Consider the following 18,061-nt stretch of genomic DNA (forward strand, 5'->3'; position numbering starts at 1 on the left):
ATGTACCGAAGGGACATGAGAACATGGATGATCCGCAGCAGCTCATTAGAAACTTGGGAGATGAAAACTTGTTTAGAGAAGCTTTCAGTAGGAGAAATGAACATGGAAAACAGGATTACAGTCTCAGACCTACTAAATTCAGTAAGCCAGGTTCTCAATAACATTAACAGGAGTAGCTTCTGTTTTCTGAATAGGACAGACACCATCATGAAATTCATCCCTCTGTGAGAGGCCAGCAGAGCTCTTATGTCCAGCATATTCTTCTAAAAGCTAAAACATTTAATTCAGAAATAAAACAGGATTTTGTGCTGATTCTCTCCAAATGGATGAATCCCACAGAGTATTCACAAGTTTTGTTCCCAAAGATCTAGGGAAACAAAATGCAAATGTATTAGACTTTCTGTACTATAATGCACATATGGGGCAGTAGCACAATTGATTTCTTTTTTCTCCAAAAGAAATGGTTTCTTCCATATTGGAATGGTATATATTATACCAAAATAAAAATAGTAAAGAAGAAGATGAGTCAAGATGTAATCGTTGGAAATATTCTTCGTTGATTTATTTAAGCCCTAACTAGCAGAGAAAGGTGAAAAGGCATTCCTGAGTAAGTTCACTGAATAAATCAGTTATGCCAGTAAACTCTGTATCCATTTTTGGAAGCATTCACACATGCAGTATTCAGCAGAAAATTCACTGTACAGCGTGACTGCAGCTGAGTATCAAAGATGAGTAATCCACATTGGGCTGGGCGGAGTCCCAAAGAATTCAGATGTTCAATGCTGCTAATGACCAGGAATTTTAGCTATCAGCTGTAGGAGAAAGTAAAAGCAGTTTGTTCATCGACAAGCTAATTGTTAATTACAGAAATTATTAACTGTGAGGACTTTATTATTGTTGTTATGCCCTATAATCAGTGACTGACACTACGCAGCAGGTTCGCTGTTGGGGTAAATGCATCAAACTCTAGTTGTGTTTTGAGTAATTTTGTTAGCAGAAAGAAAATGCCATTCCTTTGTTTTAAAAGCTTGGTTGTGTCTGAATGTATATTATCTTTCCAGTAGAAAAAACATAACTGCAAATGAGCTTGTTACATGTGGATTAATTCACATGTATAGTTTTAATTGCGTAAGAAAGTTCCACTGAAGCCATTGGGGACACCTTGCATGCTTAGGTACATAGGTAACCAAGTGATCTTCTGTAACATCTTCTGAGCCTTAAAATAGGTCATTAAACCACTATTTTTCAGTTAGCATTCATATTTAGGATTTAGAAAGAGAGAGAGCAGTCTCTTTGGCAAGACCTTCCTACCCATGGAAGGACAGCTAAAGTCTGCTGCTTTCGTCAGACATCAGTCTCAAAGCCTGAGAGATCAATGCTATTGGCAGGGGGCTAAGATGGAAGGAAGGCTAAGATCAGTTCAGAGACAGAAAGTAACACTGAAGAGGGAGCACGGCTCCCCTGCATCAACCCTGCCATAGCAGTGCCTGAGACCAAGGGCTTTGCCGAAGCTCTGGGCAGCAAATCTGGTGGTTGCTGAAAGACCATTTTTATCTAGAGTCCTGTAACACAAACAGTATATTTGTAGATTGAGTGCCTAAATCTTCAGATAAATCTACTAAAACTAATCAGATGACTATTTCTTCAGCATGTAACTATTACTCCCATCTTATGGTTTGACAACAGACAAAAACTGTTTATCTGAGTTGCCTTGAGCTATGTTGCAAACTGATTGAATCTTTTGGTCCACACTCCTCGTTCAGAGCAGCAGTGCTGTCAGAAAGAATTTGTGGAGCAGGTGTACTCATAGTTGTGTAGGTGTGCATTACTACAGTCCACCCACTTTTACCCTCAGGAGCTTGCAAAATACACACTGTAGTCTGCCTGAGCTCTATGTTGTGAGAGTTTTCTCAGGACAATTTTTCTTCAGAAGATAGTTACACAGTTAGCACAGGAAAAGTAAATCCAAAATTCTGCACATGACTAAGTCTGACTGTGTAAACACACATCCTTCCCAAGTGGTTATACCACAAGAACAGGAGAAAAAAGTAATTGCAGTTTTGTGCTGTACCTGTTATATTTCCATTTTTCTTTCTTATTAAATTATCTATACATACATATGTATGCAAAGCCTATCAGACATAAACACAATTTTCAGTGCTGTTATGCTTCTAACAACAAAACTTACAGTGAGAAAGCTTTTCTGAGTTTGTCAGTGTGATGGCTCTGATGTATTTATGAAGATACATACTAGAAAAGACAGCATAATCCTTTCAAAATTATTTATGCTTTTGGTATAATATATATCATCATACACAAACTTCATTGAATAAGGATTCTTCAGACTCTTTTCTGTTATCTAAATCACAAACCACTGAAGTTCATTAAAATATTTATTTTTAGGTATTTCTAAACAATTTACTAATTTGACTTGTTTATGATTTCTATGTCATGGGGGGAAAAGCCCTCTGCTTTCCATAGGCTTCATTATATATCTTATTTCAAAGAAAAAAGAAGGCAGTTGCACAACTAGTTGTAGGAATTTTATTCTATCAGCACTTGCTCATGACAGCTCCTGCCTTCTTTTCTGCAGAATGAAAATCCAGTGCTTTCCTGGATTTATAACTAAAACTGTCTCATTAAACTTATAAGACATGCTCAGCTTCTATGATGAAAACACAAGGGAAAGTATGATTAGGGTTAGTGTATCCTCACAAGTCCTCATCCTGTATGAAACAACACCATCATAAAAAGTACACTGGCTTGTGAAAAACAGATACAAGCTTTTTTAAGTATCTTGAATACATGTGCTGTTCTTGAGACCTCTCTCAGGACTGTCTTGCTTTGATTAGTAGACACTTCTGTTTTGACTCACATCTACACAACAGCAAAAAGAAAATGACAAAGAAAGCAAGAAAAAAAAGAACATGGCTCCCAGTGAGATTGTAGAGCATCAACCCAACGGGTTAGAAAACTTCATCAATCTGGATGTCAGAATCAATCTCTTAGGGATGCAGTACACCTTGTCACAAATGTACTGAACTAAAGATAGGAAGTGCTCAAGCCTGGAGAGGCTTGCTCACAGGGTCTGGATATTGGGCAAACTGCTTTCTGCAGCTGTAATCTGGGTGAGAATATTTATCTACTCTTCATAGATGATAAATTCTTTAGACTATGCAGTTCAGTGGCCTAAATAAGCCCAAGTCAGCTCATACATTTTCCAAGTCAAAGCATAATGCTGCCATATTAATGTACTGCACCTTACCATAAAGTAAATCCTGAATGTGAGGGTCTTTACAGTTGGCAGAATTATTTGATAAAATATTCCTTCAGATTACAGTATTGCTATTAATGTTATGAAATATTTTCCCTTCAAAGGAAGAATAGATGTATTTCTAAGAGGGTGCTCACAAGCAAGTGAAATGTAGTAATTTCAGGTAAACATTTTATAATAATAAGGAAAGATGGGGGAGATGAAGCTATTATTTGCTGACTTTGGAATTTCAGGATAAGGAGAATACGCATTAGCATCTTCCCATTCCCTCCAGAGAGTCTAGACCCTAAAAGCTCCTTTCACAATCCCCTTTAAAATAGTCAGTTCTTGACACAATGTTAATGTCAATTCTAAATGAACCTCTAAGTAATTGCTGCCTTTCCCAATTTTGACTAGCAGACCACACAGCAGAAGAATGAAATTAGAATAATTTCAATGGGATGCAGAGAGGGAGGAGTGAATGAAGTAACATACAGAGAAAAGCATACAGTAGATAAAAAAAGGATACAAACAGTAAATAAGTAGTGCTGATCTAATTTATTCTATACAAATCTGGCTTCACTTGAATTAGCAACTATTCATGAGTACATTAGAAATAACTGATTTACATTTCGGAAGTAATTTATTTAAATTACTAGTTTTTATAGAATATTTGTTGAAATTGTATATATCTAGCTGCAATGCTTTTTGACTTTCTAAGTACCTCTGAGTTAACCCATCACATTGGAAAAAGGTTTATATTTAATATTTGAGGATGCAATTAATACTTTTTTCATCATTGAAGTAATTTTGATTTGGAAAATGTTCCAGTTGTGTGTGTTTGGTTCAACACAGCTTTTAGACTGCTTTATTTTCAAATGAGATCTCTTATGTTCAAAGGATAACATAAATGTTTTCTGCAACACTGGTACTGTAGTAAGTCTAACAGCATAAAGAAAGCTAAAGTGGGCTCCAAGTTTCGATAAGTGGCTTAGTAACCTTTTCACATGGCATTTCTGTAGGACTACAGAGTGAATATATTTTTGAGACAACAGTGGAATGACTCACGCCTGGCTTACAGCGAATATCCTGATGATTCCCTGGATTTGGATCCCTCTATGTTGGACTCTATTTGGAAGCCAGACTTATTCTTTGCCAATGAGAAAGGAGCAAACTTCCATGATGTCACAACAGACAACAAGTTGCTGAGGATTTCTAAGACTGGAAAAGTGCTGTACAGCATCAGGTAAACCAGTTAATTTTTTATCCCTTTTTTTTTCTGTTCATCTGCTTTTTTCTCCTCACTCCCTGTTTTTCTGCAGGTAACTATACTCACAGAACATAATGGACATATTTAATCTTTTATTGTCCCATGTGTACAGCTGAAATGAGACTTAATAATAACAGGGTAGAAAGAAAATTTGCCTGTGTTCCTTTGCTCAGCTTTTACTTTTCACAAGAGTCTGTAAGTGGCACAGCAGTACTTCTTAGTCTTGTTGGAAACCTGAGGCTGTCTAAAACTTTAATGGCATGCCTCAGTAATTCCCATTAACGTTAGCTCAAGTCACTCCTCTTACAAAGAGAGGAAATCAACTCCTCTGTAGTTTGTGTGTTGCAATTTAAAAGTAAAGGGGAATACTATTTTAAGTGACGGCTGAACAGTTTAAGTAAAAGACGTGCTTGAAATGAAATAAACTTGACATGCAAGTCAGTGGGTAATCAGATGTATCTATTCACATTTTAAAAAGACTGGAATTACAGAAAGCATTTTTAACACTGAGTTCTTTGAAGTGTGTGCCATGTGACTGGATTTAGGCTGAATTAATAAACACTGACAAAACATGATTTGATATGACCTGATGAAACAGGACATATGCAGAGAATTGGAATTTAATTACACAGGCATAAACAGCAGCAAATAATACGCAGGATTTATTTAACATTCAGCTTACTGTGCACTGTTAATTGTTTAATATAGGTAGTCAAAGATGCAAAACACTGTATTATAGTTGTTAACAATTGTTTTTTTTTTAAAGTAATTGCTGTGTTTTATTTGTTCCTGAGAGTGCTTTTCAGCTTTTGCCTTCTTTGCATTATAGAAAGTAAACATAATAGTATTCGTTTAACAGATCGTTTAGTTAATTTACTCCTCTGTAAGGCAGATTAGTTTAGAAGGGAGTTGTTTCTGACTAGGCATTCTGTTTGTCACTTGCATTTTCATTAAGGAATTATTATTGATCTAGGGTCAGGACAGCTCTGTTCTTTAGGATGATAAATAAATAGATTATAATGTGGCACTTCCTCTGTTTGCATAATTCTTGTGGAAATTCCTTGGTAAGACCCCAGTAACGTTTGTATGAAGTAGGGTAGAAAGGAAATGTTTATTGAGCAAGATTTGAAATCGGTGTACCTGAACAGTTTGAGAAAAATAATAGGATACAAGGATGGAACTAGCACAGGCAGAATGATAAATATGTTGTCACTTATGAATATTTCTTGTTTCACTCTGGGAAAGAAATGAATGCATCTGTTTGTTTGAGTGACATCAGACATCATCTTATTGCAGGCAACAGTGCAGTTGGGTGCTGTTCTGAATGCAGACAGATAATTTTCCTGACATTAGTCCATGAGGGAAAAATAATATTTTGTGCTGTCATATCACATTTGTAAAAATCCCACACCTAAACACAAATTAATGTGAAGCAGAGTAAGCAGGATTTCAATGGAGTACTAAGCAAAACCCATTGTTTCTCGTTTGTATTGCACAGCAGTAACAGAAGTTTACCTGGCACCTCTAACATGACATATAATTTTTTTAGTACATTCCAGGGTATAGAAGCTTGAAGTCAGAAGTCTTTATTCTCTAGATACTGGGCAAGATACATCCGTGTATTGCCACTTTTAGCTGTGCTATGCAGAAACAAACAAGAACATTTTAGTGACTGGTTTCAGTACATAGAAAACGTAGTAGTAGTTTCACTACTGCACCAACAGCATTTCACCTGACATCATTATACTTAACACTTGGCATTTAGTGTGTTCTAAATGTTTAAAGCACTTCACAAACATGCCTGAGAAGTAGTGGTGTAGGCTATTTTGTCATACTCCTAAATTTAATAAAATCAAGGTGAAGTTAATCTCATGCAAATATATACTGCTCTCTGCATAAAATGAGTTTAGAACCGCTCCTAGTAATTAGTGGGTAAGAAGCAAGTTGTGTGCATTATATGACAATGGTATTCCTTTATATACTGCACTGAAAACATAGAAACACAGAATCATGGAATGGTTTGGGTTGGAAGGGACCTTTAAAGATCATCGATTTCCAACCCCACTCCCATGGGCAAGAACAGCTTCCACTACACCAGGCTGTTCAAAGCTCCATGCAATCTAGCCCTCAACAACATGGAAATATGCTACACAAGAGGCAAAACTGGCTTATGCTGTTAAATGCCCTCAGAGCCAATCCGGCCCTTTCTGAAAAGAACATGGAAGGTCACCTGGAACTAGATCTTATGGTGTACAATACAGGCGCTCAGATAAGGCATGGAAGGGCCGGTGAGGGTCTGTAGACTGTGTTACCCCTACTGTAGTGGCTGGCTCTGGGAATTATCTACCCTGTGGTAAGCATGAGGCTCTTTGTCCTTCTGTCAGTGAGAGATAAACCATACTGCATTTGCTGGTGATGGTAGGCAAGACGTAGATTTCCATCATAGTTTGCCTTATCATAATTATAATGTTCATGCTTGCAGACTCCTAGATCTATATTTAATTTTCTGGGAGTTGTTCATGGTTGATGTATTCACCTATGAATCATGTAAGTTTAGGAGTCCAAGCCTATTTTTAGATACTTGCTTCATGCTCAAATGACTACCTTTGTTTTGATCTCAGATAGCATGCTATATATGCTATATAAAGCTCCAGACTCTATATCTGGATAACTGGTCTAAACCTTTGGGTACTGCAGGGAGAACTAGATTCTTGTGGAGGGAACTGAGCACTACTCAATACCACAAATACATGCTATTGACACTAGAGATGCACCAACAGCTCTTAGAGGTGCACACATTTTAAGAAGTCAGCAGTTTCAGAGAAGTTACATTCAGCAAATAACTGCACTTTAGTGAAGATGAGTCTCAGCTGCACTCTTTGAGTTGCAAACCAGTTAAATAGCTATAACTTTAATTTTAGAGCCCTCTGCAGAGAGCAGTCAACAAGAGGGTTTTGTTATAGCAGTATTCAATAAAATTAGCTGGTGAATATTTTGTGTGTTGAAAAAGCAATGAGAGTCAAAATCAAAACCTACACAATATTACCCCTTAGACGCTTGTGACTCATCTTCTCCCAATCCTTGAATGATCTCCAAAATCCAATAAATTGGATTTTGCAGGGGGTCATGCACTCAGAAAGAGTGGCAGTGCTGTTCATGATACCGATAATCCTGTTCCTGGCACTCACATTTTGTGTGACACCTGGATTTTGCACCATATACACTGCTGAACTGATTTTGTGTTCCAGGGGTAAGGATCATATCTTCTCTGGCCCATTACAAACACCTGGGTCATGAAGAAAATATTAAATAACCTCTGAGTTCTCTCCAAGCCACCCATGTGTGCTACCTGATTCCCACAAACTCATTTCAGGCTGCCAGACCACTTAGAATATTAGCATCTGCTAAAAAGCTTATTTTAACAAAGTGATAGAAAGTGGAATGATTTTATTTAAGGTTTGGGTGGGTTTTTTTCAGCATTAATTGCCCCCCTCTCCTTTTAACATTTTCAGGGCATCTCAGCCATATGAACTTGATGCAGAAGGTGATACAACTCAACTGTAACGCTGATCCATGGCATTGAACCTAGAATATATTGGTCAGGAAGCATGAAGGGGCTCTTATTTTTTTTTTTATTTTTTTTTTCCACCTGCTGCTCCAGAAAACACTCCCGATTGCCTGATGATGGTATAGGGCTGTGCTCTGAAACATAGCGACTATGTGCTTAGCCAGAAAGAGTTACAAAGCAGATTACCCCATATTTTTAACGTGTTTTTTGCACAAAGATTTTAGAATGTCTTGCTTAATTGACAAAAGAGCCACTTGGAATTCTAGGGAGGAGATCTGTTCAAATTCACAAATTGCATTTCTCCTCCCATTTTTATTATTCCTGTCCAAAGAACAATGAAATACCTAGGAAGAATTTCCTTAAGTCTTTCAAAATACCTGTTTTGTTGTCTTTGTTTATCTTCACAGTGCCAGAAATGTTACAGCTACGTAGACAAACAGTTCTTTGTGGCTTCAACTCTTGACTGAGATTTAATTGTTAGATGTTATTATGGATGAAGGCAGAGTGTCTGCTGGAGAGCAGTACTGTGTGGTTAGGGCACCACAAAAAAAGGGGAAATTCAAGCTATTAGATGGCTCTCTATTTGTGCAGCTGTTCTGGGGTGATTACTAGCCCCTCCATTTGGCAACAAGTAGCTGACAGGATGAGTTGGCACATACAAAAGCCCTTGCCTGCTTATGTAACCAAAGAGAAGTATCTGTGAAAACAGCACATTTATTTGCAGTACCATCTCCCATGCTAGCTTCCTTACTCGGGAGTTTCCAAAATCAGCTCTTCCTAGTGTGGCCCTACTGCTGAGTGACGTAGCAGAGTCAACTCTCCCCTGCACCCCCACCACACCACACACCATTTTGGATTTTATTACAAGTTACAATTATCATGTCTCTCACTAAATCATCAGAAGCAATCTATAGTATGTTTTAAATTCAGCTTTTCTGCGTGAAACTTCTGTGTACTGTAGTCTACTCTGTAATTGTGTTCTTTGCACTATAGGAAAGAAATACAAAGCAGCGTAAGGAAACACATGGGTAACTGTGCTAGTCCCTCTGCAACAGACTATTCATAGGGCAAAAAGTCCACTATCGTTCTGAAATATTTTGTTTTTAAATAAGATCAGATCTTATTTTTTTGGTCAGGCATGGGTTTTCAAAAGCAATTTCTAGGCCAAGATCTTATCAGCATTATGATACTGAAGCTCCATTTACACCTGATGAGACAGTGTGTGAATCATCCATGGCACAGCACAGTCTAGCCTAACAGAGTGGTAAGATATGTTATGTTCTGCAGCTTTGTGTGCATCCTGCGCTTTAATTTGAAGACATCAATTTTATTTTACAATATAATGCTGGGATTTAAGGGGATTTGGACTTTACTAGCAGCATTGTCTTTCCATGCGACAGATAAGCAGAGGAGAGCAGAGAGACTGTTATCATGATTGACATGATTGCTTATTATGTAGGAAACCCTCTCTCTGACCCCACACAATCATATTTCTTACCTCAGCTCCTATCAGAATAATACTGGTACTGACAAGGTGAGGATTTTCCCTTAGAAGTTAATAAAAATCACCACAGGAACATTTTCATAGAAAATTATTTGGTTTTCCAGTTAGCAACACTGTCCCATGCTCTCTGTCCTGACAACTTTCCAAAAGCATACAATGCCTTCATATACCTCAAACTAAATTTTCCACATTTAAAACAAGCCAATACATTGAAGAACAATCAATGCAGGAATGCTAACTGAAATAGAGCACATATCTAAAGAAGTTTTGAGTTTGACAGCTATATTGTAGGCAGAAGTCCTATAGACATTATATAAATAGTGCTAGAATCAGTAAACTTTATTAAACTGCACAATATTACTGAGATAACGGTGACTTCTCAAATTATGGCTGCATGCTATGTGAATCCAGTGAATTTGAAAGATTTATGTTCTCATGGGCATGATTACAATAATAACAATAGTTTCAGAGGCTAAATTATTGCAGCCTTTTGTGGGAAATGCAACCACTCTCATTATGGCTGACCCAATGTCCTTGGATTATAACTGTCCGCTTTTCACCTATCCTTTTTCTTTCTTTCTTGCCCTTATTCCTGCTTCTCATTCTATCCCAATTTCCTTTCATTTTAGGGTCTTTTAATTACATAGCCTCAGATTCTTCTCATATTTTGGGATGGTTTCCTAACACTACTTGCTTTCTCATTCACTCCCAATCTACAAATTCAGTCTGAGGATTTAGACCTGGGTTTCCAATACTCTTATTTTTCTGTGGTATCTAAGGTATCTTTTTTGCACAACAAATAATAAAAACTACTAAGTAAATAATGAGGCCTGATATGGGTACTTTGCCATGCAACTGCAGGAAAAGAAGATAAAAATGACAGAGGGGAAAGGAGAGATGAAATACCGTTCTTCATGGAAAGGAAACAGGCGGTTACAGAATGTAACTGTTACATGAAATCACGCTTGAATATAATTTCATAGATTTGCTTGAGCAATAATTGGAAAATCATTTGCTGGCAGCTCATGCACTGGCATTGTGCATCTACAGACAGTGATTGCATTACAACGAGAAGTGGGATGCCTGTAATGAGAAATCCAGCACCCTGTTCCATGCCAGCTCCTGTGTTGTTAAGCAGTACATGAAGCAAAGCAAAGCACTGGAAGGAGCAAGAACATGCTTATAAAGAGCAGTACCTGAAACTCCAGCCTACATCTCACATTTTGCCATAGCAAAGAAGGCTCCACATCTCTAAGCTCAGCTTCAGCCCATTCCCACCTGACCGAAATGAAGCTGCAGAACATGATAAATATTAGGGAGTAATTGCAGGACTCAAAAAAAAAAAAAAAAAAAAATAAAAAGAGCGGACAGTTTGACTGTTCCATTTAACAGGACAAACCCAGTAGAATGTGAAAATTACCGGAATTGACATTCAAAATGATGACTCAGGTGCCTGAAAAAATAGAGATGGACTACAAAATGAAAAGCCCTTTAAAAGAAGAATGTCACTGGGATTTTATACTTTTTGTTTTTTCAGCCTTCTGATATATGAACAGTGTGTGTACCCTTCTTGCAGGCACAAATCACCCAAGAGAGGGGGCTGGGAGGAATAAAAGGAGATTTTAGTTTCTCCACCCTGTTTCAGAGCCACTAGCCTGAATGGCATTTGCTCCTGCGTCGTGTAATGCTGTCATGGTTGCTGTGCAACTCCATCTCCCCTGCCAGTTTAATGGGGAACTCTGTTTGTGCTTAGGTAGTATTTCAATGTTATTTGAGCAGCTCTGAGGATCAGGAATTTAATCTTCCAAAGAAAAATGTACCACTAAAAATACTTTTACCTACATTGTCAGCTTGGAGCTTTCAGAAAAATACCAGGTATCTTGCAATTTATGATAGCATCTATAGAATTGGCAATATGGGAAAGAAAAAAATAAATCCCACTTGTCTCACTAAATCCAACACTATGGGCTTAGCACAGGTATAAGACTTTTCACTAAAATGGCTCAAAGCCAAAGTTAGCAGTGACTGTGCCCATACTATATGTGTTATGGCATTTGCAGCATAAAATCCTAGATTGTGAAGTCTCCTGTCCCAACAGCTGAGGTGCAGATGGGCGTAGCGTGAAAGAATGAAGGGATAAGAAAAGAAACAAAAATGTTATTTTTGGTACCATGCCCACATTTGTTGCTTTTCATGCTTGTGAAGAGATAATCATGTATTTTTAGGAGACAAAAGGGACTTGTACTCTTATCTCCAAGACTGTTTAAATTCCCAACAGTGTTTCTTTATTTAATAAGGCTGACCCCAGTTGTCATTAGAAAAAACTCTATGAGGAGGCTGTTGTTCTGAAGCCCACGCACAAACCACCAGTCTTTCAGGATAATTAATGAAAATTATATTCCCCTGTTTTCAGATACCTCATATTGTGATCCACGGAGCTTTTCTCTTGTGGGATCAGTGTTCTGTCCTGGGGCAAGTTTATTGCTTAGATAAAGGGAAGTTTTGAGTAAGCTGCAACACATCAGGCTAAGGAGTGACAGCTGCTTGGAAAGAGGTGTATTAGAATACAGTTTAATGGTTGCTGCAGATCAGGCAAGATGTCAGATCCCAGTTAAAATTAGATATTCTCTTAAATTTATATATTAAAAAAAAAAATCCTTGGATTATGTAATGTGTAAATCCAATTCCCTAAGGATTTAACACAATACTAGCAGTTCCCTACTTCAGTTCTGTGTTGCAGACCATTCACAAGCAGTCTGTATGCGTAGAACTCTGAAGCAGTTTTGTAGTATTGTAAGATTATCACAGAAGTGGTATGATGGTGAGGAGCATCAGTATTCAAAACCCTCAAGCGAAAGAATGAGATTGGAGATCATCTTGAGAGTAATCCGTTTACAAATATTTTACCCCTATTGATTTTTAATTATTTTTTTTTTGTGTGTGTGTGTATGTGTGTATTAAAGGACCTTACCCTCTGCTGATGGTGCTGCTTTGGGGATTAGGTGTCAAACAGCAGACTGGTCTCAGAGGCTTAATACTCTGAAGAGAGATGGGAAAAGGAAGGGGAAAGAGTAGAGGACAGGCTAGGATGAAAAGGAAAGAGGCTGGGCTCTGGGTTATGTAGGTGTCAGATGGGACAGAGGCAGGGGAGATGGGCAGACATAGGAGAAGGCGGGGAAAGTATCCCCAGGGCCAGAAAAAGGACAGGATAAGGGCAGGAATGGGTAAAGTATAAATATAGGAAGCACAGTATCTCGGCCCCTGAGCTGAGCTCAGGAATTGATTGCATTGCAAGTAAATACCTCTGAGCTCCCTGAGCTGCATGTGTGTCAGCTCCCTTCACTGGCTTTCCCTTGCAGGACAATGGCTGGCAATGGCAGCTACATTTAGGGCAGCGGTAGCACCTGTGCTGAGCTATGCTGCTGGCCCATCTGAGGGCATGTCTACTCCCACCTGGACAAAACACTGACTTTGCAAAACAGTGTGTTCAGGTGTTAAAGATCACCAGCATAAGGGTTTCTGATTAATAACATGTTGTCAAGCTATTTATTTTTTCCCCACAGGATAGCTTAGTCTGGTTTCTATGACAAAAGAAGATACAGCATGCAGGACTTCTGCCTTCCTGCCTGCAGAAGTAGGAAATACAGATCTCTGTATGATGCTGTAAGGGGGTTTCTGAGGTAGCCAGAAATAAAAGATGTTGAGCTGGGCTCAGAAGAGAGACAGGTCCAAATCTGAGTGATTTCTCTGGACACCAGAGAATGAAAGTGAAACCAGAGAATGAAAGGAGAGTGTGTGGGTAAGCGAGGATGATGAATGAGATACCGAGTGAAGAAATCCAGCAGTGCACAGTGCATTTAGAAAGCATTTGAAGTATCAACAAATACTGCTCAGAAGGTCTTTCATGTATGAGGGAATCCTCAGGAAGAGGGTCCAAACTTGAAGAGATGCAATACTGCCCTGGTGTAATTTGATTAGAGCCCTGCCTCTGCCACAGCATTGCTCAGTAAAATTACTGATTTTTTTTATTATTATTTTTTGTCACAGCGCTGGCTAATTGTTAATTCCTTGTTTTCTGGCTCTGATTCTGCATTTTTTTCTATTTATACTCTATTTGCACTGTTCCAAGGCTTGATTCTTCCTGACTGTGGGGTAGGTGAGGGAGCAGGGAAGGAAAGAAGAGAGTAACTTTACCTCTCCTCACAGGTGTCTTGCTGACCCTGGCATTGTGCCTGAAGTGCTGGGAAGCTGGAGACAAGATTCTCTCCTGCTCTCTCATCACTTATCTACTCAGATGGAAAATAGAACATGCCTAGCTCCAGAACTCTCTGTGAGTGACCTGTGTGAACTGAGCCTGGCTAATAGTGGGTAAAGGGTGCTTAGGTACCTGAAGAGAGAATCAAGTCCGTGGTCATCTACTTCTCCTTTTGGCTGTACAGATTGCCATAAAACACTTCCCATCAGTGTCTTATGGTGCTGTGCCACCAAATGTGTTGTTTATGCATCTCAAACGCTTTGGTGGCAGGGTGCCTGAAAAATAAAATAATTGTTCTATAGCAATTTATTCTATTTTATTAATGATTGAAGTGTTCATCAATGTAATTGCCAGTTAAACTTGCACTTTGCAACAAATCTCCAGGGGTACTTCTTGAATTTGCTAAGTGTGAGATGTTCACTTTGCTGAAATGTATTCTGCCAATGACACTGATACTATAGGCAATGTGGGTTGCTGTATCTACCTAACACTTTACATTGCTGATCCTGTTTCTTCATTAATGTCAATATACAAGTAGTGTATGGCACCTGGGTTTGGAAATAGTTGCAGGATCATGTTTTTACTGGAAAAGTCAACTGCTATAAATTGATCCACCACCATGGCTTCAGTGGAGCTACTTCAGACTCCAACAGCTGAACATTTAGGGTGTAGTAATCTTGTAGAAAAGTGATTAATCTGTGGACAATACCAGGCTGTAAGCGTTGGTTCAACAGTTGCATTACCCCTACTAAAAGGGACTATGACTACAGAGGCAAAGATGTTAACTATGAATGGCTTCTCTGCTAAGATGAGCAAGTAGAGGTAAAGCTATAAGGGCATGATTTCTTGAATAGAAATTATGTTCCTTTTGTCAGGGTGAACAGTGTCTTTGAGTGAATTGAGTCTTTGAAACAGACACACAGTTGGTTAGGAAGAGAAAGAAGAGGTGTTAGTCTCTGTGCAAACCTATATAGTCAGCATTTTCTCAGCTCACCTCCAGAAGACAGTTTTTCTCTGTGAGGCTTGAAAGCTGCAACCGGATGTATTAACTTTCTCATTAGTTATATTATTAGTTCCTATATTAGACTAAGATGAGACCCACCCGCCCATGTATGTAGTCAACCCTCCAGATTATATGAGGTTCTTGGGGAGTAGAAGGGTGGAAGGAAACAAAGTCAGTATGCAGCCCACAGCTGACAGTGAGTAAATCGGAGGGGTGGATAGGCCATGCCTACTTCAGTAAAAAATTAAAAGAAATATGTATTTAGAAAAGCTGCATTTGTGTAAAGACATGTTTGAAATGAATATAAAAGATCTAAGCCATAATTAGGTGGTGACAGAAAAGAAGGAAGAGAGTTTGAGGTAGCAACATTTCAGGGGAAAAGGCAGAAGCAGTCTTTTGTTAATGCTGGGGATTAGCAAACTAATTAGCTCAATCTTCAATGTAGGAAATTACCTAACACAAATGACACTACTTAACATTTGCAGGGCACTTAAAATGCTTAAATGAGTAAAGGGCAGAATTCCAATGATGTTTATGCATCTACTAGATGTACTTTTATCTTTAGATGGAGAATTTTTCTCAATGCTTATGGTATTTGCTCCCAAAGGTTAAATGGGAGTTTATTTACTATGGTGGTGTTGAGAGGATGACTGGGGGATTTTATTCATCTCAGTGCACTTCACTGCCACAGACCAGTCAAAAGATCTCTAATTTTCTGATATTACCATCTTATATGTCAAAGACTGTGTCAAGAGCAAAATATTATGACTTTCTCTAGGTAGCCCGCTAGTAGGCAAAAGCAGTGATGAATGTCATTTTTGATCAGGTTGAGACCATTTTGATCTCTGTTACCTAAACATCATCTTCTTGTCATAGTGATTTGATGGCAGGACATTAGCGCTATAAAAACCCAATCAGGCCATCCCTAAAGAGTCACATGACCAAGAAATAAACTGGAAGAACCTGAATCAACTATATGTAGTGAGAAGCACAAAACCACTAGGGGAGACAGAACTTAGTGAACTATTTCTCCATAGAGATCACATTTGTCTGTGGGACAACATATTTTCAGAGTTAGCAGCTAGCCTGTCGGTTCATTGGCACTATTAAAAAATTGTTCTCATTGTACTGTGTCAGCATTTCGGTGTACATTCAAATCAGAAAATTTAGTTCTCATCTTTTTATTTATTTGCTTTCTTTGTGTCAAGATGGCTTTATATACTGAAGTTTATCTGGAATAAAAATTTATTCTTTTTATATTTGAACCAAAATCTTAACAATTCTTCTGTTTTTCAAAGCAGCCAGTTGTTTGTAATGATATCATCCAGTATCTTGGCTTGTTAAAAATGGTTTCCTCTCCCCATATAAAAAATAAAAGAAATAAATCAGAGAAGAAATCTTGAAACAGATTTCAATCAAATGTGGAAAAGTAAATTAAAAAAAAAAGGGGGGGGGTAGAAAGATACATTAAGAATGTTCTTATCTAAGTGAAATTAGCCTTTATCTGGGACAAAACAACTGAACTACTAAGAGAGAAATTTAGTTTGTATGATAATGTTCCTTTAGGCTTACTTTCTTCTATCTGCACTCTTTATCTTTAAATGCTATGTGATTCTTGCTTCTACTGTATGGTTTTTTTCTTTCTTTTAATTGCTAAGCAGTAAGAATGAAGTGCTGGAAATAGATCACAGTATCACAGTATCACAGTATGCTAGAGATTGGAAGGGACCTCGAAAGATCATCTAGTCCAATCCCCCTGCCGGAGCAGGAACACCTAGATAAGGTTACACAGGAATGTGTCCAGGCGAGTTTTGAATGTCTCCAGGGAAGGAGACTCCACAACCTCCCTGGGCAGCCTGTTCCAGTGTTCCGTCACCCTCACTGAGAAGAAGTTTCTTCTCAAGTTTAAGTGGAGCCTCTTGTGTTCCAGTTTGTACCCATTACCCCTTGTCCTATCATTGTTTGCCACATCTCATACACAACGAAAGCACCGTCTGTTGCAAAAACCCATACTTGTTTTCTTCCTTTGCTTTTCCAAAACAAAGCTTAAAAGTGTGTGTCCCATGTTGAGACATTTTAGCTTTTGCATTATTTGAGTTCAGTAATGCACATCAAACATTCACTGGTACATTAGTGGAGAGTGTTTCTTACTGTCCTGATGTTGTCTTCTCTGTCTCTGTTCTGCTCAGCTGTCACAGCCAGTGAGTGCCCAGTTTGCTCACACATTCTGTCTTCACAGTTCTCACATCCCTAAAATTTTAGAGGGGAGAGTGAGCCCAGTCTCTGAGTTGTTAAGATTTGTTTTTGATCCTTTAAACTCTAATATGGGACTTTGGATAAAACCTATAGATTTCTAACAAAAGCTTCTTTTTCTTTTCTTTCTTTTTTCTTTTTTTCTTCCCCCCCCCCCCCCCCCATTTTAGGCTTACTTTAACCTTATCCTGTCCCATGGACTTGAAGAATTTTCCTATGGATGTACAAACATGTACAATGCAGCTAGAGAGCTGTGAGTGTCCAACTGCTTTTTCTGTTAAGAATGAGATTTTACCTTCACATTTGGTGGTTAGATAGTATCTACATTATTGTATTTATGTGGTGAAACTCAATATTCCTATTTTGTAAGGGAAAATCATGGAGGAACAGTGATTTAACTGTCCATGAATGTGTCATGCAGGTCCCTTGTCTCTGTGCTGTTCCTGTTCTCTTCCCTTTCTGCCTCCTTGGGCACTTCACCTCACTTCCAGCAATAACCACAACAATGCTGTGCAGGAGAAATTTTTAAATCTTGGGAAAGTAAAAGCAATTAGTACACAGTCAGGGATTAGTACACATGTCTGATTGAGACATGCTATAGTCTTTTGAAAAATGAAAGCAACATACCTAATAAAGCAGAAGTCTTATTAGTATATTTATGCTGGTAAGCTAAACATGGCAAAAGCACGGACTTGGGTACTAGCATGCACCCATTCGTACCATGTAGCTGTCAGCACAAACTGTGGCACCATTTCAACCTGTACCAGGTAACAATCAGACAAAACCAGGGGCAGCTCAGATAACAGCATGCAATAGCAATCATTCCCAAAAGTCAGTAGGTGCCAGGTCACCTTGGGTTTTTTGGGGAGGGGAGAATAGGTTTAGCTGTATGGATATTAGCTGTAGGCTACCACCTGCCTTTGTGCCCAGAGAATTATAGATTTATAGAATGGTT

At 38.5% G+C, this 18,061-nt stretch overlaps 1 protein-coding gene across 4 annotated transcripts in view; it reads left to right on the top strand.

The window, feature by feature from the left end:
- Nucleotides 1-18,061, top strand: part of GLRA2 (glycine receptor alpha 2) — a 125,764-nt gene that overhangs the window by 23,263 nt on the left and 84,440 nt on the right. For all 4 annotated transcript variants that reach the window (XM_062603623.1, XM_062603624.1, XM_062603625.1 and 1 more), the window contains 2 exons: nucleotides 4,276-4,499; nucleotides 17,277-17,359. In XM_062603623.1, coding sequence (XP_062459607.1) covers nucleotides 4,276-4,499; nucleotides 17,277-17,359 — 307 coding nt within the window. The remainder of the gene's footprint in view (nucleotides 1-4,275; nucleotides 4,500-17,276; nucleotides 17,360-18,061) is intronic.

The sequence above is a fragment of the Pezoporus occidentalis genome, unplaced genomic scaffold (genome assembly GCF_034315485.1).
Source record: "Pezoporus occidentalis ecotype Australia unplaced genomic scaffold, CSIRO_AGI_Poc_V1 ctg81, whole genome shotgun sequence".
NCBI lineage: Eukaryota > Metazoa > Chordata > Aves > Psittaciformes > Psittacidae > Pezoporus > Pezoporus occidentalis.